This window comes from Lampetra planeri, chromosome 1, assembly GCF_965212315.1.
Source record: "Lampetra planeri chromosome 1, kcLamPlan1.2.h2, whole genome shotgun sequence".
Lineage (NCBI taxonomy): Eukaryota > Metazoa > Chordata > Hyperoartia > Petromyzontiformes > Petromyzontidae > Lampetra > Lampetra planeri.
In genome coordinates this window covers 422941-447347 of record NC_136107.1, presented here as the reverse complement: position 1 = coordinate 447347, position 24407 = coordinate 422941, and the positions used below count along the sequence as shown (strand labels likewise).

At 60.4% G+C, this 24407-nt stretch overlaps 1 protein-coding gene across 2 annotated transcripts; it reads left to right on the top strand.

Annotated features, from left to right (window-relative positions):
* Positions 1 to 557: 557 nt before the first annotated feature.
* LOC144720129 (zinc transporter ZIP5-like) lies at positions 558 to 24371 on the top strand. Of its 2 annotated transcripts, XM_078596666.1 has the most exons (11): positions 558 to 1297; positions 1943 to 2090; positions 8161 to 8923; positions 10691 to 10868; positions 11383 to 11561; positions 12082 to 12255; positions 13446 to 13527; positions 14179 to 14391; positions 14864 to 14944; positions 15314 to 15504; positions 22954 to 24371. In XM_078596666.1, exons 3-11 carry the CDS (start codon positions 8171 to 8173, stop codon positions 23095 to 23097), a joined length of 1995 nt encoding a protein of 664 aa, XP_078452792.1. In that variant the 5' UTR covers positions 558 to 1297; positions 1943 to 2090; positions 8161 to 8170; the 3' UTR covers positions 23098 to 24371. The 2 variants fall into 2 exon arrangements, with proteins under 2 accessions (XP_078452792.1, XP_078452858.1); XM_078596732.1 differs by lacking the exon at positions 558 to 1297 and having other exon boundaries at positions 1668 to 2090.
* The last annotated feature ends 36 nt before the right edge of the window (positions 24372 to 24407 follow it).

Genomic DNA, 24407 nt, shown 5'->3' with positions numbered 1-24407 from the left:
CCTCGCCACGTGTGTCACCTGTCGCGTTTGTCCCGCGACTCCCTCGCACGCCGCCTGGGCGGCAGCCACCGCCTCGTGCACGGAGAAGCGCGGTGCAGCAACAACTGCAGCAACAGCAGCCGCAGCAACAACAACAGCAGCAGCAGCCGCAGCAGCAGCATCCTGCGTCCCGTGCCGTGGCCGCGCCCTCACGGGGAGCGGCGGCGCGGCGATTTGGGTGCGGAAAGCCGACATCGACCCCCCATAGCCCCCCCCCTCTCCCGGCTAACGTCAGTGGCGAGCGCAGTGACGAGCCGGCCCCGGTCGGCCCGTGCCCAGCGACCAGCGCTGAGCAGCGCGGTGCGAGCTGGGGGTGGTCGCCGTCGTCCAGCAGTGGAGCGGCAGGGGGCAGTGCGGGGACGAGCCACATCACCATCATCTTCATCCATCGTCCATCATCGTCATCACCATCATCGTCATTACCATCATCATCATCGTCATCCATCATCATCATCCATCATCATCGTCACCATCATCATCGTCACCATCATCATTCATCATCCATCATCATCCATCATCATCACCATCATCATTCATCATCCATCATCATCATCCATCATCATCACCATCATCATCGTCACCATCATCATCATCCATCATCATCATCATCCATCGTCATCATCATCATCATCCATCATCATCCATCATCCTCATCATCATCCGTCACCATCGTCATCGTCACGGGACCCCGCCGCCGTCGCTGTTCGAGTCGCGGGGTTCAGAGTCCACGCGGCCGTCGGGGCGCTGCGCGGCGTTCTGTGGCGTCTCGCAAAGTTCCACTTCGCCATCACCACCAACATCACCACTATCAACATCACCACCAACATCACCACCAACATCACCACCAACATCAACATCACCACCACTATCAACATCACCACCACTATCAACATCACCACCACTATCACTACTCTTAACATCACCACCACCACTATCAACATCACGACCATCAACAATCTCCGCCATCACCGCCACCACTCTCAACATCACCACCACCAACAACAATCGCCACCACTCATCAGCAGCCATTGTCTATCCACTGCTGGACTGAAGCCCCCCCCCCCTGCCCGCGCCTCGTCCGAGTCTGCGGGCTCGGCCTCGCCTCTCGCGGCTCTGGCCTCTCGCGGCCCCCGGCGATGTCCCAGAGGAGGCCGCGGGGCCACAAGTGGCGCGACTCCTCCTCCCCACTGCTGCCGCTGCTGCCACTCGCATCGACCCTCAAGCACCGCGTGAACGTCGCAGCGACGTCGCTCTCGGGGTGCGCTCGGGGTGGGGGGGAGGGGAGCTCCGTCCAGAGCAGCCCAGGAACTTCTCGCACTCCGTCTCGGACCCCTGCGCTGTTCCCTCACCCAGGGGCGTCGCGCGAAACGTCGGTCTGCTTGCAATGACGAGTGGTGGCGGTGGGGGGAGTGTGGTGGTTTGCGACCGTAGACGGTGTCGGACACCGTGCACGTGACCCGCGGGGGGTAGAGTCAACATGCAGGCTGCTGCTGCTGCTGCTGCAGATATACAGGCTGCTGCTGCAGATATACAGCTGCTGCTGCTGCTGCAGATATACAGGCTGCTGTTGCTGCTGCAGGCTGCTGCTGTTGCTGCTGCAGGCTGCTGCTGCTGTTGCTGCTGCAAGTTGCTGCTGTTGGCATACAGACTGCTGCTGCAGCAAGCTGCTGCTGCTGCAGCAGGCATGCAGGCTGCTGCTGCTGCAGGCTGCTATTGCTGCTGCAGGCTGCTGTTGCTGCAGGCTGCTCCGACCTGTTGCGTATCTCGCGAGCGACTCGCCTCGCGACGGCTCTGACGAGAGACGACTCCCAAGAAGAGCCTCTGCGTGTCTCCACGTGCACGCCGACTCGCTCCTCCCGTGCGCTAACCGCGTCGTCGTCTCTCTGTCTCCGCTGCCGCCCAGGTGAGGTGCCCAGGTGAGGTGCCCAGGTGAGGTGCCCAGGTGAGGTGCCCAGGTGAGGTGCCCAGGTGAGGTGCCCAGGTGAGGTGCCCAGGTGAGGTGCCCAGGTGAAGGTGGTGGCGGCCGTGCCAGGACAAGTGAACGCCGACAGGTAGGGAAGGCCCACCGAGCGCCCGCATGCAGGCGCGTGCGGGTTTCTGCGTCGATGCCCGCGTGCTTTTTATTTTTCGGCGCCATGTCCGACGTTTCGCGCACACCGCGCCCGACTACGAACACACCCACCACGAGATACCCCGCTCACACACAAAAGACAAAGATCCCCCTGTAGTCCACACAGGCTTGCCGGGGCAAGTGCTGTTAGCGGGCCACCTGTGTGTAGTCAGGCCGGGGCGGCGCGCGAAGGGTAGACACTCGTGCACCGGCGCCCGTCCGGACACGTTCGTCTCCAAAGTGCTGCTGTCCGCACACACCACCACCACCACCGCACTCTGGTCTTAAGGCTGAGTCGACCAAGGGGGAGGCCCAGGACCGGTTCAGATCGCCGTCACTCGTTTGTGAGCGGGAATCCCACACAGGTCGCCGGGTCCGTAGCGCAATGCGCTGGCCCACGACACTTACCGCTACCCACATCCCACGCACACCCGGAGACTCGCTTTCATCGTTCAGATGGTTTGGGGAACACGCGAACCTGATAGAGCCAGGGCTTGATGCAGGAGAGGGAGTGGGTGGGGATGGGATTGCGAGGTGAGATGGAGAGGGCGGGGGGGAGTATTGAGAGGTGGGATTACAAGGTAGGATTGAGAGGGGAAGATTGTGAGGGGGGATGGAGAGCGGAGGATTGCGACGTGTTGTTGCACCGTGGGATCGCGAGGTGTGATTGCACGCTGGGATTGAGACGTGGGATTGAGACGTGGGATTGCGAGGTGAGATTACGAGGTGGGCTTGAGACGTGGGATTGCACTCTGGTATTGCACGCTGGGATTGCGAGGTGGGATTGCGAGGTGGGATTGAGACGTGGAATTGCGAGGTGGGATTGCACTCTGGTATTGCACGCTGGGATTGCGAGGTGGGATTGCACCGTGGGATTGCAAGGTGGGGTTGCGACGTGGGGTTGCGAGGTGGGATTGAGAGGTGGGATTGAGACGTGGGATTGCACTCTGGTATTGCCCGGTGGGATTGCCCGGTGGGATTGCCCGGTGGGATCGCCCGGTGGGATTGCCCGGTGGGATTGCCCGGTGGGATCGCCCGGTGGGATCGCGAGGTGGATTGCGAGGTGTGATTGAGACGTGGGATTGCAAGGTGGGACTGCGAGTTGGGATCGCGTCGCCCGCGGCCCTGAGCTGTTCCTCCACGTGGCCGAGGCTGGCGGCAGCGATGGGCGGTCTCCGCGTTGCCACCGAGCCGCTCGTCGCCTTCACCGAATCACAACTAGATCTGCACGCACGGCAAACAGAATACAGTTAATAAACACCACACCTCCCTCGCTCATTCTGGCCATCACCACCCACGGGTAAAGTGCCCTTGGCGAGCCACTCTGGTGGGTTTGCCGTCGTTGATTTACAACTCGGATTGCGTGGACGTCTTGCGCCACTGGTCGGTAAAACGACCAAAAAAACCCACCGCGCAGCCGCCTTGGCAGTCCGCTGCTGGATGCGAGCTTCTACCGCGAGGCGCTGCGGGTGTTTGGCCCAGACTTGACCGCGCGGTGCGGGATAGGAGGGCCGGGCCCGGATGGGATGCATCTCTCGCCGCTGGTGTTGGCCGTGGATGGGAATCGCAAACCGCTCCCGCCGGGCTCGTAGCGCCGTGCCGAAATCACCGCGTCCCGCCCGCCGCTAATAGCTGCAACGTCCACGTGGCCGTGCGCTGGCCGCATCGTTGTTGCCATGGAGCAGGCCTAGGCCAGGCCGACCTGCAAAGTGTCCCACACCGTACTCTTTGGTTTTTTTGGCAAAGTCACGTGGGTAGACAAATAATAGATCACGAAGTTTCGATCGCAACATAAGCAATCGTCATCAGGTGGGACAACCCCTACTTCAGAAGTTTTTTACTTGCTGTGGTTGTCCCACCTGATGACGATTGCTTGTGTTGCGATAGAAACGTCGTTATCTGTTATTTTCGACTTACGTGACTTTACCGAAAGAACCAAAGATTATGGATCCTTGCAGTCACGAAAGCTTCACATCGAGATTGTCCCACACTGGCCTGAGACCGCAGTGAGTGGCCTGTACCCTCCCTCCCGCGGCGACGAGAAAGCACCAAGAGCCCTTGGGCATGACGAGCCGTGCAGACAATGCGCGCCAGCGATGACCTATTTAGGGTTCCTTCACCTGGGGGAGATCTAGGCCAGTCTTCTCCTGTTCGCACTCTTATCGCTACAGACACGGCCGCAGCGTGTACATCTCCAGTATTATTATCATCTGTCTCCCTTACAAGGCCGACACTATCGCAGTTGGCTTTCACTTCTTGATTTGAAGCTTTCGTGACTGCAGGAATCCATACTGTTTGGCTTTCACGTGATTATAAATGATAGCTCTTGCACTTTGAGCGCCGAGGACATAGAGGCAAACAGATATTGTCCCCGACGGCGAGACGCCCGATAAATGTGTTGCTATTTCTGTGTCGTGTTCACATTGGCCCGAGACTTGTCCAAGGCCCGGCGAGAGAGGCAGACCGGGCGAGTTTCACGAGGAGCGAGCCCAGGGCGCCTGGCGTGCTGGCACCGGGCCGCCGTGACGCGCCCCGGCTCTTTGCGGTTTGTGGAACTCTCAACCCAAATCCGAGTCAAGTCAAAGTCGCCGCTGGCACACGGCACAGGGCGCGAGGCCCTCTCCCCGCGAGCCGCCGTCCTCCCGCGAGCCGGATTTGAGCTTCCAGGATGAACCCTCCGCGCCTCTCGCAGCGTTTTACTTTGAAACGAAATGCGTGGCGGCCGCTCCGTTCCACCGCCCACCTCGGCCACGGGGCAGGGACCTCTGGGCGTCAGGGTGGGTGACCCCCCGTGGTAACGGTCGCGCCTCGCACTAAAAACATGCTGGGTTCGATTCCCGGCTCGGGCACCTTTCTGCGTGGGGTTTGTGTGTTCTCTCCCCCTGCCCCCTGCATGGGCTTTCTCCTGTTTCTCCATGTGCTCCTCCCATAGCTAATGGAACACGCGTAGTGTGAGCGGCAATGGCCAAACATCCCAAAGCTGAAGATTTACCTGCAAATTGCTCCATTGGGATCACGCGCAACAGCAGCAGCAGCAGCAGCAAAATTGCACCACCGATTGCAAGAGTTTGGCAGGGCCCTCGTGAAAAAGTCTGGAGGCTTTCCTGGGTCAACGAGCATGAATACATACACACACTTACACCAGCACCGTTCGGGAAACCGTTGAAAGCAGACGAACTCTCGCTGATTCTGACAGCGGTGAGAAGGGGGCAAGCCGCGTGCCGTGTACGCTGTGCCCAATGTGCCCAACGTGCCCAACGTGCCTGCCATGCCCGCTGTGCCCGCTGTACCCTCTGTGTCCGCTGTGCCCGCTGTACCCTCTGTGCCCGCTGTGCCCGCTGTGCGAGCCATTCCACCCCGACTCAAGCCGGGTGGAACGGCGAGTGTGTGGCGTAGTAGCCGTGTGCGTTGGGCGGAGGGGGGGGGCACCACGAGGCTCACAACCACCCAGCAATAACCACGCCAACTTGGGATGCGCCACCACCGCACCGTACTCGCTCACTGTGCAAGAGCGAGAACCTCCGATGAGCACGGTTGGCTACGTACGGTGCGAAAGAAGTTCACCGTACGTACGAGAATTTCCCAGAGGCGCGCGGTGGAACCGCAGGCGGGTGGAAAGGCAGCGGCCAGGCGGGCAGCCGGTGCCCCCAAGGTCTGGCGTCCTCTCTGTATGCAGGTGTTAGCGGCCAACTAACTTGCTCAAAGAAAAGTAAGCAACCGTAAACAGAGGAAGACCTCGCAGAGAATGGCTTGACGACGACGTCAGCAGTGATTGGTGCCAGAGAGCTGTGGCCACCACTTGAGAATATTGGCACAAGGCAGCGGAAAGTGGAAACAAAAGACGAACATTGTGCAGTGGACACCCACCTGGTCGTGGATTGGCCTGTCTGTGAATGAGTGTCTGTGAATGAGTGTCTGTGGGACCACGTGTGCGGTGGGTGCGAGGAGCCAGCCACCCCAATAAAGACGGTGACTGCCGTGCGTGAGAGACGACTTTGCCCATCGTCAGCCCGACTTGATGCCTCTCGTCGTCAGCATTTATCAATCGCCCCCTCTGCGCAATGCCAAGAGCTGCCACGAAGTGCTTCAGTCTCGCGCGGTCTCTTGGTGCTCGGTAAGAGGGCGGGAATGGACACCTGTGGAGGCTGCGTTTAGAGCAAAAAACAAAAGACGTGTTGTTTGTGTTTTTAATTGAAGACTTCGCCGGACAACATTCCCAACATTCAGCACATTGGTCAGTGTAGATTACTCGGGCCCGCCACCCTGCACCTTAGTTACGGCTCTAAGACTGACTGTGTGGTTACCCTGGACTGTGAGACTGTGTTTACCTTGTGTTTACCTTGGATTGTAACACTGTGTTTACCTTGTGTTTACCTTGGACTGTAAGACAGTGTGTGTTTACCTTGTGTTTACCTTGGACTGTAAGACAGTGTGTGTTTACCTTGTGTTTACCTTGGACTGTAAGACAGTGTGTGTTTACCTTGGACTGTGAGACAGTGTTTACCTTGTGTTTACTTTGGACTGTAAGACAGTGTGTGTTTACCTTGGACTGTGAGACAGTGTTTACCTTGTGTTTACCTTGGACTGTAAGACAGTGTGTGTTTACCTTGTGTTTACCTTGGACTGTAAGAGAGTGTGTGTTTACCTTGGACTGTGAGACAGTGTTTACCTTGTGTTTACTTTGGACTGTAAGACAGTGTGTGTTTACCTTGGACTGTGAGACTGTGTTTACCTTGTGTTTACTTTGGACTGTAAGACAGTGTGTGTTTACCTTGGACTGTAAGACAGTGTGTGTTTACCTTGGACTGTGAGACAGTGTTTACCTTGTGTTTACTTTGGACTGTAAGACAGTGTTTACCTTGGACTGTGAGACTGTGTTTACTTTGTGTTTACCTGGACTGTAACACTGAGTGTGTTTACCTGGACTGTAACACTGAGTGTGTTTACCTTGGACTGTAACACTGAATGTGTTTACCGTGGACTGTAGGACAGTGTGTTTACCCTGGACTGTAGGACAGTGTGTTTACCTTGGACTGTAAGACTGTGTTTACCTTGGACTGTAGGACAGTGTGTTTACCCTGGACTGTACGACTGTGTTTACCGTGGACTGTAGGACTGAGTGCGTTTACCGTGGACTGTGAGACTGATTGCCCATTGTTAACGTGGGGGAGGGGGGGGGCACGCTCGGTGTACTTTGAGGCCACGCTGGAGGTCACGGGGACAGACCCAGGTGCCCTGGGTTGACTGGCTGGCAGATGCACCGACTGTGCTCTCCACCCTGCCACTTCTCTGCGCTTTATCCACGCTAAAGTGCGTAATTATACTCACTTAATTATATCCTGATTTGGCAAAAATGTCCAATTTGCTTTACCCCAACAAAACAATAAATGTCTTAATTAGCCTCGCCAAATAATTCGTCGTCTCATTCACAAATCCCTCTCTCCGCGTGCACAAATCATTACCAAGGGTTTCCCAGACGACTAAACACTTGGCCTGGCAACGTGCCTTCCTTTCCCGCAGAGTCGTCTCTCTCGGTATGTGTGTATGTTGAACTTCTTTTGCACCTTACGCAGCTAACCGAGCTAATTGTGGGCGCGGGGGAAGGAGAACAACACTAAACACAAATAGAGTTCTACAGAAATTAGTTTTTAATCTAGACGATGATTTAAAAGTGCACAGCTCCAGTGGCTTCCTAATATCGGAAGGAAGAACGTTCCAGACGGCCGCAGAAGGGCATCTAAAATCGCGCGACGCGGCGACCGTCTTAGTTTGATGGCCAGCCAGGAGCCGCTGCTGCTGCGAGGATGACCGGAGTTTGCACGACGATGGGTTAATGCTCCTTGACGAGAAAAACGGAGAACCGTGGCCCCTACATCGCACGCGTGCGTTGTAGGGGCCACGGTTCACAGGTGTTCAGTCTGCAGTCGCAGCTGCCTCTCGCCCATCTCCCTCGTATCCACCGCCGTCTCTCCCCCCGCCGTATCTCCCCCCGCCCTGTGTTTTGCTTTCAGTGCCGCGAACATGGAGGAGACTCCGGCCAGCGGCTTCCGCTCCGTGGTCGTGCCGCCGCTGCTGTTGCTGGCGCTGCTGCTGCAGGGCGCGCCGGCACGCTGCGCCGCTCCGCGCGAGCGGCCCACGTCCTCGGCGGGCGCGGGAGGCCTAGGGGAGGTCGGCACCATCGCCGCCGCCGCAGCGCCGGAGCTGCCCATGGCCGTGTACGAGCAGAAGTACTACCTGCAGAGACTGTTCACGCGCTACGGCCAGGAGGGGCACCTCTCCCTCGATGCCCTGCAGAAGCTGCTCGTCAACCTGGGCATCGGTGAGATCCGGGTGCTCGAAGATCAGGATGAAGATCACGATCACGATGAAGATCACGATCAGGACCACGATCAGGATGACGATCAGGACAACGATCAGGACCACGACCACGATCAGGACCACGACCGCGATCAGGACCACGATCGGGACGAGGGCGATGCCGGGCATCGAGCTGGCTACGACGGCCTCCCCGGGCCGGTAGGCCGCCGCAGGGGCAGCTTGTTGAGCGCCGCCGACGGCGCGGGGGACGTCGGGCCACGAACCGTGGCCCCCACGGGCGGCGCCGGGGATTGGCGAGGGCCCCCGAGAGGCGCACCAGGAGGCGCCCGCAGCGCCCGGGAGGTGCCCCACGGCCGCGGGGCGTGGGGAGCCGCGGAGAGGCAAAGCCGGACGGCGGTCCAGGACTACCTCGCGTCGCTGGGCTTGTCGGGAGATCACGGCCACATTCACGAAGAGGTGAGATTGAATACCCTCCTCCCCCGCCACACAAAGGGGTAGACCGCATATTCTTAGGTTTTTTCGGTAAAGTCACGTAGGTAAAAAATTGTAATTAATAAAAGTAAAATAAAACAAAATAGACCGCAGTTAGTGTGTCGGCAGGTCGCACGTGGCGGGGTAAAGTGTGGGTACTCCCACCTCTTCCAACACATCTGGCCAGCATGGAAGAGTAGGCCCACAATTTTGTTTTCCCAGAGGGGCTCTCCAGGGCTCACTCCACCAGCAGTGGAGCGAGCGAGTTACTACGCAGTTTGTAACAAGTGAAAACCCCGGACAATGTTTGGTGGCAAGTGCACGTTTCTCGACTGTCGTGAGTGAGTCACACGAGTCCGTAAGTCCGCGAGTCACACGAGTCCACGAGTCAATGAGTCCGCGAGCCACACGAGTTCATCATGGTGAGCCTCCGCTGCCTGGCTGCTGGGGAACGCAGAACAGAGAGGCTTTCTGTGCAGGCTGTGGACACCGCTCCTGCAATCAACAACAAAGGATTCGAGTGAGGGCGAAGCTTTGTTTTCCCCCAAGCTCGCGGCCACCGAGTAGCGAACCAACGCTGGCCAGCGCGCATTCCCACAGAGGCCACGCGTCACGCGGCGGTCGCGATGCTCTCACATGATCTCCGCGTGGTCTCATGAGCTGCCGCGTCCCGAGTTCACGGGTCGGGGTCATGCATTTCAGAGCCCGACTGCTATGAAGACGCTTCATTCCCACAAAGATAACAAAGATCCCTCGTATAGCCTGTTACAGACCGTAGGGGCAAGTGCTGTTGGCGAGTAGAAGCACCTACGAAGGCCGGAACGGCACACGAGGGGGTGATTGGCCAGCACCACGCCCGCCCGCCTTTATCTCCCCAGTGGCAATATTTTTACACATCGCACCAGGTACTCAATTAAGGCTGAATCGATTTAGTGGAGGCCCAGGACCGGTTCAGCTAATCGTCGCCGGTGTTGGCCGTGAGCGGGAATCGAACTCGGGTCGCCGGCTTTGTAGCGCAGCGCGCTCACCGCTACGCTACCGCTTCCCAAATTCCCACACATGCACACACGTGCTTGCGTGTACTACGGCGAGGCACCCTCGATCGGGCTCCTGGCACGCGTACCGAACTCACGCCTTCAAGCTTCCAGTTGTTGTTGTTTTCTTCACCGCTCGCCACTCGCGTGCAACTCGTCGTTATCGTTCGGAATTGATCTCTGGGTTGGGCCACGTAACGATCCGGCCAAGACGATGTCTGTCGGGCAGACCCTTCACCGCCCGACACGGGCAGACCGAGCACGCGGTCACGTGGCGTACGAACGCGCGTGGCTCCGTCGTGGTCGCGATCGGTCAGTTGAGCTTCAGTTCAGCTTATTTTGAAGTTCTCTGTGAGCTAAGAAGAAGCTCTTGAATCGGTGTTTCACCAACAAAAGCATCGCTTCCCCGGCAAACGTAACGTACATAACAGGTCGCGAGAAAAATATAACTAAAGGAAATACATAATGAAGGAAAACAAGCGGCAGCAAATCGCGTCACGTAGAGTACCTTACAAAATTATCTTTAAGTATTTAACTAAAGTGAGGTCGCGCTCGCCCATCGTCAGTCGAGGTCGCGCGCCGTCGAGTCGGAGGGCGGCTCTCACGCCGCCGCCACCGCCTCCCACCGGTGCGCGCCGTGGGCCTCTTGCGTGACCCGGCCTCGCCGCGGCGTCTCACGTGACCCGGCCTCGCCACGGCGTCTCACGTGTGCCCGCAGTGCATGAACATTACCACGCTGCTGTGGAACTACGGCATGTCGTCGGCTTCCGGCGTCAACCAGGACCAGTTCATCTTCCTGTGCCCGGCGATGCTGTACCAGATCGACAGCCGCGTCTGCGTCAAGCAGCAGCACGACCGCCACGGCACGAGCGGCGCCGCCACCGCGCCCGACACCGGTGAGGAGCGGCGCGTTACGGGAAGAGATTTTTATTTGACCGTGCTTCACGCTGGTCAGTGGGGTGTCGGTGAAGGTGGGGAGCATAGCTGTCGGTGCATAGAACAGTACAATGGCGTGCAGTTTTACTGCGCCCCCCACTCCTGACAAGATAGCGCAGCGGCGCCGGCGCCGGCCTGCAGCGTGTGCGTGTTTATGGCTGGCGGCCGCCCGTCCACACGCCGGCCAGGCCCGGGCCTGCTTGGCTTCCGGGCGCACTCCGCTGGGACGGTGCCGGCGTGAGCGTTGCTTACAAGGCAACGCGAGGCTTTGGGGTGCTGCTCGAGCGGAGCGAGGAGTCGACGCGGTCATGGGTGACGGTGCGATGCGAGCATGGTGGAGAGAGTGGTCGGTGGGGAGAGTGGTCGGTGGGGAGAGCGGTGGAGAGAGCGGTGGAGAGAGCGGTGGGGAGAGAGCGGTGGGAGAGCGGTGGGGGGAGCGACGCGTCCGCGTTTGACGTCCGCTCGGTGGGGCAGGTGCGGCCGCCTGGGGCTGGGGCTTCCTGGCCATCACGGCCATCTCGCTGCTTTCCCTGCTGGCCGCCGCCTTCATCCCGGCCCTGTCGCCCGACGCGCTGTCCAGCATCCTGGGCTTCCTGGTGGCGCTGGCCGTCGGGACCTTGAGCGGCGACGCTCTGCTGCACCTGCTCCCCCACGTGAGGGCCCCACCCCCCCTAACCCCCCCACCCCCCTACCCCCCCACTCCCCCCACTCCCCCTACCCCCCCCCACCCCCCCCACCCCCCCTACTCCCCCTACCCCTCCTACCCCCCCTACCCCCCTATCCCCCTACCCTCCCTACCCCCCCCACCCCCCCTACCCCTCCTACCCCCCCTACTCCCCTACCCCCCTATCCCTCCCTCCTCTCCGCGTACACAGTCCCCACCGACGGTCGCATCGCATCGATGACCTTCCGCAGCCGTGATCGTCGGTAGCTGCGATCAAGGCTTAACCTCGCCCGGGTCACGGCCTAACCCAGGCCAAGTCCCTCCTGCGAGCTCCGAGCACGACCGGCTCGGAGCTCTTAGCTGCGAGTCGCCCAGCCACCATCCTGGCTCGGGGCTTCCAATCCCCGACTAGGGCCCGGCAAAACGCCGGCGTCCCTTCCTCCCCGACGCCGTCGCGCGCCGAGCTGAGCGCCTCCCTGAAGGCCCGTCGCGGTGCTGCGGGGCTGCAGGCGCAGGGCGACGGGCACGGCCACGAGCCGGGAGGGGCCGGCGGGGACTGGACGAGCGGCCTGGTCGAGCGGCTGCTGCCGCTGGGCAAGGGGATGGTGGCGCTCGGAGGCGTCTACCTCATGTTCCTCCTCGAGAGTCTGCTGCCCCTGCTGCGCGTCCGGCGCGGACAGAAGGCAAGCCACCCGGTGCGCGCGTCCGTCGTGCGTGTCTGTCCCGCGGGTCCGTGCCGCGTGTCTGTCCCGCGGGTCTGTCCCGCGGGTCCGTCCCGCGGGTCCGTGCCACGTGGCTGTCCCGCGGGTCCGTCCCGCGTGCGTGCATGTTTGGGGACACGCCTGTTGCAATAATAATAATTACTTATGTACCCACGCCGAGTCCAGAGGTTATTTTCAGGGGGGCCCTGCATCCCGTCAGCCATATGGCCTCCTGGGAGTGACATTTTTCAGCAGCATTGGTTCAAGTCTGGACCAGTTTCCACATTCGGCGTCTCATCAGCAGTCAGGCTTGCCTGAACCAGTGCTGCTGATAGGCGAGGACGCTCTCTCGAGTGGATGTGGGTCCTCATGGAGAGGCCCCTGTGCCGAGGCGGCGTGTTGTTCAAGTTTGCGCGTTACAAGATGACACTATTTATGTTGCCGTGAATAATGGCACCGGAGTTCACCACTGCCTGGCGGCAGGGAATGTGTAGACAGCCGGGTTGAACGGTGACGCCGTGACGCCGTGGTGATGACGCCGTGGTGATGACGTCGTGATGATGACGTCGTGGCGATGACGTGGTGATGACGTCGTGGTGATGGCGCGGTGGTGATGACGCCGTGGTGATGACGTTGTGATGATGACGTCGTGGCGATGACGCCGTGGTGATGACGTCGTGGTGATGACGCCGTGGTGATGACGACGTGGTGATGACGTCGTGGTGATGACGCCGTGGTGATGACGCCGTGGTGATGGCGCCGTGGTGATGACGTCGTGGTGATGACGTCGTGGTGATGACGCCGTGGTGATGGCGCCGTGGTGATGACGCCGTGGTGATGGCGCCGTGGTGATGACGTCGTGGTGATGACGCCGTGGTGATGACGTCGTGGTGATGACGTCGTGGTGATGACGACGTGGTGATGACGTCGTGGTGATGGCGCCGTGGTGATGACGCCGTGGTGATGGCGCCGTGGTGATGACGTCGTGGTGATGACGCCGTGGTGATGACGTCGTGGTGATGACGCCGTGGTGATGGCGCCGTGGTGATGACGCCGTGGTGATGACGCCGTGCTGATGACGCCGCCGCTGATGACGCCGTACTGATGACGCCGTGGCGATGACGTCGTGGCGATGACGTCATGGTGATGACGCCGCCGCTGTGTCCTTGCAGAAGAGAGAGGCCCGGGAGGCGTGCAAGGGAGGAGACAAGGAGGCGCCACCCTGCGAGGAGTTGGAGCTCAAAGTTGACGCAGGTGAGGAGAGTTGTGGGAGGGTGCCAATGGTGGTGAGCGGGGAATGATGGCATGTGGGCCGGTACCCGCGGCTGGCGGGTGATGGCGGGCGGGTGATGGTGGCGGTGGGCGAGTTTCTTGCTCGGTTCAACAAAGCGTTATGCCCCTCATCCACGTACGACTTTGACGGTGCTGATTGTCGCTGGCGGCCTGACGTTTTGGGCCTTTGGATCTGCAGCCGGGTGTTTTAAATCAGAAATATTCCCTTTCATTTCACGCCGGTGATTGCAAACACACCGGGAAATATGCAACGGGCGCTTGTGCCCGCGTGACGTCTCGGTTCACTGGGCTGTGTGGGGCGCTGGAGGTGAGGGTCAGGGTTACGAATAGGCGTCGTGCGGACCGGATCTGATCGAAAATAAACCAATTATGAATCGTATTCAGGTCCCGCTGAGCGACGAAAACGCCCCCGTGGCCGATCAGATTACCAACACGCAGAGATGCCCCCTTGCACGTGGCGACGGCTCTCGGCCGTGCGCAAAGCCACCGCTGCGCAAGAACTGCCTTGCGGTCATTCCATTTGCGGCTCCGTCGCTTCCGTCCTGCGCCGGGCGCCGCTCTCGGCCCTGTGCCACGCACGCGGCCACCTCTGATCCCTGCCGCATCTCCCAGCGCGCCAGTCGGGCGGCAGCCACACGGAGGAGGTGTCGCGAGAGGAGCGGGACCCGGAGCGTCGCCGCGAGGGCCGTGCCCACGGCGGGGGCCGCGGGCAGCACCGCGGGCACTCGCACGCGCCCCCCGGCGGGGCGGGACACGTCGGCAACATCGCCTGGATGGTCATCATGGGCGACGGCCTCCACAACTTCACCGACGGCCTCGCAATCGGTGCGTCCGCGTGTGTGTGTGCGTGTGTGTGCACGTGAGTGTTTGAACATCTTATTTGGTGTTTGAACATCTTAACACCTGCTGTTTTATTCCCATAAAGGGTAAACCCTTCATACTTACGTGGGTGTGTGCATCTGCCAGTCAACTCGGTCAACCCACGGCACCTGGGTCTGTCCCGTGACCTCCTGCCAGCGAAGCCTTCGACACTTCACGTGACCTCTAAGCGCACCTAGCCTGGCACTAGCGCCGTGGTGACATCGCCACGGCTCGATGGCGAATGGCGACCATCGTCGTCGTCCTTGGCGTCGTCCTTGTTGTCGTCATTGTTGTCGTCATTGTTGTTGTCGTCGTCATCGTCGTCGTTGTCGTCGTTGTTGTCGTTGTCTTCGTTGTTGTCGTTGTCTTCGTTTTCGTCGTTGTTGTCGCCGTCGTTGCTGTGCGAGTGGCTGACGCGGTGCCCGCACCTTGGCAGGGGCGGCGTTCAGCAGCAGCGTCACGGTGGGGCTCAGCACCTCCATCGCCGTGCTCTGCCACGAGGTCCCCCACGAGCTCGGTGAGACACCCCCCCCCCCACCCTCCCACGCCCCCCACCCTCCCACGCCCCCCCCACCCTCCCACCCTCTCACGCCCCCCCCCCACCCTCCCACCCTCTCACGCCCCCCCCCACCCTCCCACCCTCCCACACCCCCTCCACTCCCCGCACTCTCCACCCCCCCACCCCCCCCACTCCCCACCACGTCACCCCAACTCGGGCCCCCCAGCAGGGCTCCTCGGCCCTCTCGCGCCTCTCTCCCTGCAGGCCCCGGCGGCCTTGAGCCGCTCACGGAGCGTGGAACTCCCTCCTCCACCTTCTTTGTCTCTGTGCCCCCCCACCTCGTTATCACCCCCCCCCCCTCATCACCCCCCCCCCCCCCCCCCCCAGGTGACTTTGCGGTGCTGCTGCGGGCCGGGATGTCTCTGCGCCGGGCGGTCTGCTACAACCTCCTGTCGGCGCTGCTCGGCTACCTGGGCATGGCCATCGGCGTGGCCGTGGGCCGCCACCTCCACTCCTTCACCCTCTGGATCTTCGCGCTCACCGCGGGCTGCTTCCTCTACGTGGCGCTCGTCAGCATGGTACGGGCTCGGGGGGGGGGGGGGGGCGGTGGCCGGGCGGCTCGCGGCGGCAGAGCGAGCGGCTCGAGGTCGGAAGGTCGCGAGTTCGCATCCTGGCCGGGGGGAGGGGGTGGGTGACTCGGTCGATCGTCGTCCCCCGCGTCACCCTCGCCAGGGAGACTTCTCCGGTCTCTCTCGAGCTCTCGCCTGGTCAGAGAGCACCACGTCGTGGAGAGCGGTCGTCCCACGGAGAGACTCGCCTCTGCCATAGCAACGTGGAGTTCCCACCACTGGGTCTGCAGGGCTGTAAAGCAGGAGATGAGCACCAGTGTCTGGACCCTGAGCAGGGACCCCCCCCCCACCCCGACCCCGGTGCAGCAGGGGTCCTGTCGTGGGACCGGCAGGGCAGCGCGAGCAGGAGCACCTGCCACCGCCTGGTTGGCGCGGAGCGAGCGGTTGCCGTGGTCGGTCGCCGCCTGCTCCCGCGCCGCCATGTGGGAAGGGGACGGCGGCGTTTGTTGCGCTGCTCCTATCGTCGTCGCACCGCCGTCATATCGTCGCCGCACGAATGACGACGATCAAAGGTGGCAGTGAAGTGCTGCCCCCGTAGCCAGACCGGCAGGACTGCGGCTCGTGCCGTGGCGGCCGTCGCCAGGCGGTGGCCGCTGGGCCACGCCGCTTGGCCACCACCCCGAGAAAGACCAAAATGTAAAAACGCCGTTCACTTGATAATAACAAAAACAACAACGACGGCAACAACAATGACCTATTTACCTGGTCAAACATTCCAGTGCAGCTGGCATGCTTTGGCTGTGGGGGTAGGGAAGCAGAGGAGAGGTCCGTGTGGAAGAGGAGGAGAACACGTATGGCTATGTACGGTTCATCGTGGATACACCACGCGCCCTCGGCGTGGACGTGAGGGAGAGCCGCAAAGGGGGGAGCGGGCCCCGTTCCACGGGCACCCATCAACTCTGAACCTCCAGCGCCATCTAACGTCTCGCGCGAACACAACACAGCGCCCTGTTGGTACAAAACACAGCGCCCTGTTGGTACAAAACAGCATTCCTGGCGTGACTTTGGTGGAATCGGCGCGTGTCATCTCCTGTTTTCTTTGCCGGCTGCCCTGCGAATTCTCCGTCGGCTTAGATCCAACGCGGCCCCACGGATCTCTCCCCCCCACTCCCACCCCCGGCTCTCCCTTTCCCGTGGCTCCCTCCGTGGCAGCCCCAGCTGCGACAAATCCCTCCCCCCCCCCGCTCTCACGGCCACCCCCACCCCGTGAGATTCCACCGCCGTGAGTTGGTGCCGCGAATCCGTCGCGCTGAAATATTTGCCGAGAAACGCGGAGCTTGGGGGGGGGGGCGCGGTGCAGAGATCGCTCACCCCCACCCACCCCCCACTCGGGCGAATGTCTCGCTGCGGAGTTTGTGCGTTCTCTCTCTGTCTCTCTCTCTCTGTCTCTCTCTCTGTGTCTCTCTCTCTTTTTTTTTACGATCAGTGGAAACAAGAAGATGCTCGGTGTAGTCGGCACTTTGCTTCGTTCATCATTTCGTAATTTTTTTTTTAAATAATAGCTTTGCTTTATGTAAACCCCCACCTCTCGCTCACTCTCTCGCTCACTCTCTCGCTCACTCTCTCGCTCACTCTCTCGCTCACTCTCTCGCTCACTCTCTCGGTCGCTCACTCTCGTTCTGCACGCAGCCCTTCTCGCAGGCCGACGGCCTCCGACGGGTAGCTCATATCAGCACGCAGAGCTCCCCGTCATCTGCCACCAAGCACACGGCCTCCTCCAGCGCCCACTGCTCCTTGAAGGCCGGCACGGCATGGGTCAGCCGCGCATGGCGGAACTCCAACCCACACAGCCTGGCTCCGACCAGAGAGCGGAAGATGCCCAGGCTGCTGGCCGGTCGTTTCCCCTCCAGGGCCACCTTCCTCACCCTGTGCACGGCGAGCTTGGCGTAGCCGACGAGCACGTTGACCAGCCCCTGAAGATGTTGGGGTCCGTCGCCCTTCGGGTATCCAAAGATGAGGACCGTCGGGGATAAGTGGAGGCTGAACCTTAGGAGGATGTTTTTGAGGACCTTGAACAACAAGTCCAGGCTCTTGCACTCCACGTATTGGTGCGCCACCGTCTCCACTTTACCGCAGAACCGGCACTCCGGCGACATGTCGGTGAAGCGCGCCAGGGAGGCGTTGGTGGTGACGGTGCCGTGGGCGATGCTCCAGCTGAGGTCACCGATGCGGTTGCACGTCGGGCTGGAGTAGAGTTGCCTCCAGCGAGGCCTCTCCGGAGAGATGCAGGGCAGGGCTTTCCTCCAGGCATGGTCCTTGTGGTTCCTCAGGGTGTCCTGTTGGTGAAACCGGACCATGTAGGAGTAGAGCACCTTTCTCTTTACATTTGCGAAGGCCACCTCCGGTAGGTTTTCCAGCCGGCACAGGTTGTGATCCGCCTTCGCTTGTCGGCATTGGCGATGCAGTGGCACGACGGAGAGCTCCGGTGGAGGGGGACCGAGAGGGGCCTCGTCATCCCCAACGCCGATGGGGGGTGTTCTCCCCGCTGCCGCTGAGAAGGCCCCCTTGGCTTCGGCCAGGATCCGGGCAGCCACCCGGAGCGACTGCAGCCCTGTCTTTGCGGCCATGTCTGCTGGTCCGAGCCACCGGCCCCGTGTTCCAGGCTCCACCAGATCTCCCATCCTGGTGAGCCGCGCGTTGGTGAGGCGCCTCTCCATGCCGGGGGTGGCGGTGGTGGACGGCAGCTTTGTCTGCGGGTTCCTGAGGATCGGTTCGAAGACCAGATCTTCGGCCGATCGCAGCTGGTTCAGCCTCCTGACAGCGAGGGAGCTCCACGTCTGCAGGACGCTCCTGTAGAAAGGTGGCAGCAGCTGTCCCAGTGGGAGGCCCTGCAGGTCCAAGTAGAATAGTTGTTTGGAGCACTGCAAACCCCCAGCTGTTTCAGGAGGAAGGAGGCCGTGACGCTCCAGGCTGGTGCAGGGGTGGTGGTGTGCAGGAACTTTTGCGCGGCCTGCAGTCGGAAGGTGGCCAGCCGACTCCGCACGCACAGCGGCACGTGACCGCCCTCGTCCAGTGGCAGGGACAGGACCCCAGCCGCAACCCGGTGTCCTCCGCCCGACCAGAAGAAGTCGAGGACTCGCTTCTGAAGCGCATTGACGAGGCTCATGGGGGTGTGCAAGGAGAAGAGTCGGTTCCACAGCATGGACGTCTCTCTCTGTCTCTCTCTGTCTCTCTCCGCCCCCTGTTCCGCGTGGGGGGTTCTTTCCGGGTTCTCCGCTTGTCTCCCACCCGCGGCTAGAAACGCGCAAATTGTCGGCGGCGGTGATGGCCACACATCTCAGCCGCAGCGAGACCCGCCTTGAACACAGCCTGGGGGTGGGGGCCTTCCCGTGTCCACTCTCACGCTCACCTCGCCCTTCTCACGCTCACCTCGCTGAAGGTTACGCCCGGCTCGTGGCGGGTGACGGTGGCAGGGAGGTGCGCACCGCGAGTTGCCCAACCCTTGCCAGCCTCCTCCCGCCTTGCTGCCACTTTCACCCTAAGCCCCCCCCCTACTGAGTCCCCCCCCCCTACTGAGTCCCCCCCCCCTACTGAATTCCCCCCACTGAGCCCCCCCCACTGAGCCTCCCCCAACTGAGCCCCCCCCCCCACTGAGCCCCCCCCCCACTGAGCCCCCCCCCCACTGAGCCCCCCCCCCACTGAGCCCCCCCCCCCAAGCAGAGCCGCCGCCTCCCCCCGGCCCCCACGGCTCGCCCCGGGGTCAGGCGGGGTGCAGGGGGAGGGGTGGTGGGGGAGGGGTTGGCGGGGGCTGCTTGGGGAGTTGGGGAGGAGGGGGGTTGGAGGGAGGAGGGGGGTTGGAGGGAGGGGTGTGGGGGTTTGGTGAGGGGGGGGCGATGTCCGCGATGTTTATTTTGCTTGAGGTGGTCCCCGTCGGGACACTAAGAATGGGAAACTCGCCGCGTGTTCTCCCGAGTTGTGTTTACAGGTGGCGACAGTTTCGCGAGCGGAAAGGTGATGTCATTGCGCAAGATCAGCCGCGTGCTCGGGAGATTGTTTTATTATTATTATTGCAACGAACTTGGAACCCCAGTCGGAAAATGTAACTCCACGTGAGAACAATGATTGAACAATGATTGTACAATTATTGTACAATGATAGCGCAGCGCGCTAAACACTACACTACCGCTCCCCACACTCATACACGCACACACAGACACATACACGCTCTCGCACACACACACACACTCATACACACGCTCTCTCACACACGCGCACACACACACACATGCTCTCACACACACACTCACATGCTCTCATACGCACGCACGGATGTGCACGCACACACATTCTCACACGCGCACGCACACACATTCTCGCACACACACACACACATTCTCGCACACACGCACACACATTCTCGCACACACGCAAACACGCACATGCAACAACATCAACCGCCATTCGCCACTAAGTAGCGGTGTAGTCACCACGACGCTTGTGCCAGGCCATGTGCACCTTGAGGCCACGTGAAGTGTCGAACGCCCGCTGGCAGGAAGTCACGGGGCAGACCCAGATGCCACAGGTCGACTGACTGAGATAACTGGCTGATGCACCACCTGTGCCCCCTACTGTGCCAACTTGCTGTGCTTTAGCCACCCGGCGCTCCGCTCGTTGTTGTGAGCGTCGCTCCTCCGCCCTCCGTTGTTGTTGGAGGGCGACTGCCTCCAACTGCCCAGTAGCGTTTTTCACGAGCCTCCTCCACTGAGGCCGATCTTGACACCGCTGGTACCAGTCATCGGCAAGTCCACTCCACATCCTCCTGTACCACATCACTCCATCTCTCCTCTAGCCCGTGCCGCGCCTGGTCAAACCCAGGATGGATCGTAGGCAGGCCAGCCTAAATGTTTCCAACCGGCGAAGATGCTCCACTAGGGGGGTCCACGTTTCGCAAGCGTAGAGAAGGGAGGGAATGACCGTGGCCGAGAAGACCTGAAGCTTCGTGCGGAGCGACAGACCAGGTAGCTTCCACACAGCGTTACGCAACCAATGAAAAGATAATGCCGCTCGACTGATTCGGAGTGAGACCTCTGCTGTTAAACCGGAGCCGGTCATCAGCACACTGCCCAGGTATGGGAAACTCTGCACTCTCTCCACAACTGCCCTATCAGCAATTGGGAGTTGTGGGGGTGGAGTGTCTGATGGTACAAAATACCGAGGCAGGTGCTTAGTTTTGGTGGGGCTGATGGTAAGGCCCCACCTCTTGGTGGCAAGCTCCAGGTTCAGCAGCAGCGCTTCCAACTCATCCTCTGAGTGAGCAGCAATTACCAGATCATCAGCATACATAACGTGGTTGAGCAGCAGGGAGCCATCCCTTGACCACACCCGGGCATCGATCAGCCTCCCATTGTATCTGTACCAAATGGAAATTCCTTTGTTACAGCTATTAAAGGTTTCACGAACTACGTGGTCAAAATAGATGTTAAATAATGTGGGAGCCAGAGGACATCCCTGTCACACCCCAAGGTGTACAGGGAATGGCTCTGACTCCCGGCCATGTAGTTTTACCCAGGCCCGCTCACCATCATGAAGGTCTTTAATGATCGTGAGCAGAGGGTCAGGGACTCCGAAAGCATGAAGAACAACCCAGAGCCCAGGCCTACTGATGGTATCATAGGCCTTGACCAGGTCAATAAAGCAGAGATGTAGGTCTTGTTGGAATTCCCTACACCTCTGCTGTAGCAGACGGACAGAAAATATGGCATCTGTGCAGGACCACCCTTTCCTGAAACCGCATTGGGGCTCCGCAAGCCTCTCCTCAGCGTGGCTAGCAAGGCGATGTTGAATAATCCTTGCCAGGAGCTTTCCCAGCACACTGAGTAAGAAGCCCCTGTAGTTGTTACAGGGCATCCTTCCAATCCTGTGGAACCTGTCCAGTGGTCCAGACTGTTGTTGTGATGTCATGTAGGGCAGTCTGTGCACAAACGCCACCCTCCCTCAGCATTTCGCTTGGGAGATCATCTCTGCCCGGTGCCTTTCGTGGTCTCAGACTCTGGATCGCCTTCAGTATTTCCTCAACAGATGGCACCTCAGCCAGCCACTCACAGATGGTGACTTCCTCCTCCAATATTTGAGGCACCGCAGCCTCAGCAGGGTCATCCCCACTTTGTGCCATGTTGTTTTCCTGGCTGAGGTTTTTCCCCTCCCTCAGGACCTCACAGAAATGCTCAGCAAATCGTCAAACCTATTCCTGGAGGTCGGAGATTGGATCACCGTTCTTTCCCCTCATGATGATGTGGCGCTGCAGGTTACTTTTTTGATGGAATTAAAGAGCGATTTGTGATCACGGGCCACTCAGGCAGACTCCATGTCCTCAGCTACCCGCGACTACCACCCATTCTTGTAGCGCCTCATGGCTCTCCGAACCTCCGAGCGAAGGCTGCGGTAAGCATCCTCATTCTCCGACGTGGGATGCTGTAGCCGATGAGAGTGGGCCTGTCGCTTTTTCTCAGCCAGCTTGACCACCTCCTCTGTCAGCCAGGGTCTCTGGGGAGGGCTGCACCGTGTACCCCCAGCTCCCGCTCCCCTTGCGTGCCGCTCAGTGCTTCCCCCCTCTGCCTCGGGAGTCGTCCGCTCCGGTCCAGGTCTTCGGATCTCGCGGCGGTGAGCGGAATGACGCGTTCTCTTGTACAATGAATGTGCATTGCTTGGACTCGGCTGTAATGAGCCCTAGGGGCTGGATCTCTGCCCCTTTTTGTCTTTTTCCAGCAAGCGCCACGTGCTTCCATCACATTCGTGTGCGTGTGTATATAACGAGGCCTTGACAAACTCTGTGATGAAGTAGAAGATTGTTTTTGTTGCTTTCAAGTTGTGCTCCCTAGTTTTGATCAACTGCAGGATGCTCCCAGCTGCTGCTGCTGCTTCTTCTGTGTCGCGTCGTCGTCGCCGAGACGCCGGCGGTGACTCGCGCGTCGGACGGAGCTCCGCCTGCCACTCTCCTCGTGTCGGAGCGACCGCCTCCAGGACGCGGCGCCGCGTGCCGGGGGGTGACCCCGGAACCCCGAGTGGGCGGTGCCACCTGGGGACCATTGTAGTTCCCACCAGCGCCACAGCTGAGGCCCCGCTGTGGGACGGGAGGGGGGGGTCAGTTATTGGTGAGATCGCAGAGAGGGTCTACGGCTCGTGACTGAGGCGCGATGGCCCCGGCAAAGGCCGACTCAGACGCTGATGCTGAGAGACCGAATGTCGAAACCGGTTCGTCGTTTGCATTGCACCAATGCGCTCCCAGAAGGCCGTGTGGAAGGGGGGGGGCGTCTTGCCTGCTCGTGAATGTTGTGGCTTTTATTCTGCACGACGACGCCCACGGCAGCTCCTCGCTGCAGCGAGAGGTCATCCGCCCTGACGCTGCCGCCGCTGCTACCCCACCTCACCCCCCCCCCCTCTCGTTTCCGCCGCCCGCAGCTCCCGGAGCTTCGCGCCGACGGCCGCGGGCCCAGGGGCCTCGGCCACTTCCTGCTGCAGAACGCCGGCCTCCTCCTCGGCTTCGCCATCATGTTCCTCATCGCCCTCTTCGAGGACAGCATCGCCCTCAGCCTCAGCTTCTAGGCCGCAGCGGCAGCAGGGGCCGGGGAGCGCCCTCGCTTGCACATCGGCAACGCACGTTGTGGTTGTTGTGGTTGTTGTCGTGGTTGTTGCGGTTGTTGTCGTGGTTCTTGTTGTCGGGTGTTACACATCCCATTGACCGCACCCCGGCGGTATCCGTTCGAGCCTCGGACGCAGCAGGCGTCACGTGACGCCTGCTGGGACGCAGAAGGCGTCACGTGACGCCTGTGGGACGCGGGCGACCGGCGCGTGACTCCGTCGGCGTCCCAGCGGCACGAGGCGCCGCCGCCTCGCGGCGAGATCGCGGTGGACGCTCAAGAGCAACTTGAGGGAGCGATTGGTGCGGCACGCGGCTCGAGAGTGGGGCTCGCTCGCTCGCTCGGGGGAGCGGCGCGCCACGTGCCGCCATCTCCGTTGCCCTTCATCTCACCGGCTGAGCCCAACCACCTGACCTTTGAACCCTGTGTTCCCTTGGAGGTCTGTGAGCGTGTCCACGTGTGTGAGCACGCGAGTGAGTTGCCTGCGTGAGTGCGTGAGCACGTGCACGAGCGTGTGAGCGCGCATGTGAATATGTGCGCACGTGGGGAGCGGTGGCGCAGTGGTTAGCGCGCTGCGCTACGATCCCGGCGACTCGAGTACGATTCTCGCTCACGACCGACAACGGTGGTGAAAATTTTGTCCGTCCTGGGCCTCCCCTAGGTCGACTCAACTTTAAACGCAAACCCGGTGCGGTGTGTAAACATCAGCACTGGTGCTGGCCTCACCACCTCCTTGCGTGCCAATCCGGCTTTAATAGGTGCTCGCTAACAGCATTTGCCCCAGCAGTCTGTGAAAGGCTGTGCGGGCATCTCTGTCTCTCTCTTGTGTGTGCACCGGACAGTATTTGGGGTGCTGCAGTTGCTGTCAAATCGCGGCAACCCGTTCCTTTTAGCCTCGCCGGGACAATTGTTTACGTAACATTTTATGCAGCTGAGCAATGTCATTATATTGCAGATAATGGTGAAGTATCACGTTTAATTTAGCCTAATGATGCCATCACTTGTTAAGTATTAATGTTAACATTGCTATTCCAAGATTGTGGTCGTGAGATTTACACACAAACAGAAAAGCCATGGTGTTTTTATATTGTCCTTAATTCAATTCAAAATAATTCAATTCACAATGTTTACCGTCTACGTTACGCTGATTATAATGAGTCATTGCCGTCTTTTAGATGCAGCGGATACGTACCTGGGCCTGATGCCTGAGACAATTAAAACTCGATGACGCGTCACGTATCCACGCGCTGTGAGTGCTGCTGCACCATCGCGTAA

What these genes read in the sequence shown, in the direction of transcription:
- LOC144720129 (XM_078596666.1), top strand. Translation starts at nt 8,171, where the DNA reads ATGGAGGAGACTCCGGCCAGCGGCTTCCGCTCCGTGGTCGTGCCGCCG. An exon ending in ACGGCCACATTCACGAAGAG is followed by an intron (nt 8,924 to 10,690) that starts GTGAGATTGAAT and finishes GTGTGCCCGCAG; the next exon opens with TGCATGAACATTACCACGCT. An exon ending in GCGTCCGGCGCGGACAGAAG is followed by an intron (nt 12,256 to 13,445) that starts GCAAGCCACCCG and finishes GTGTCCTTGCAG; the next exon opens with AAGAGAGAGGCCCGGGAGGC.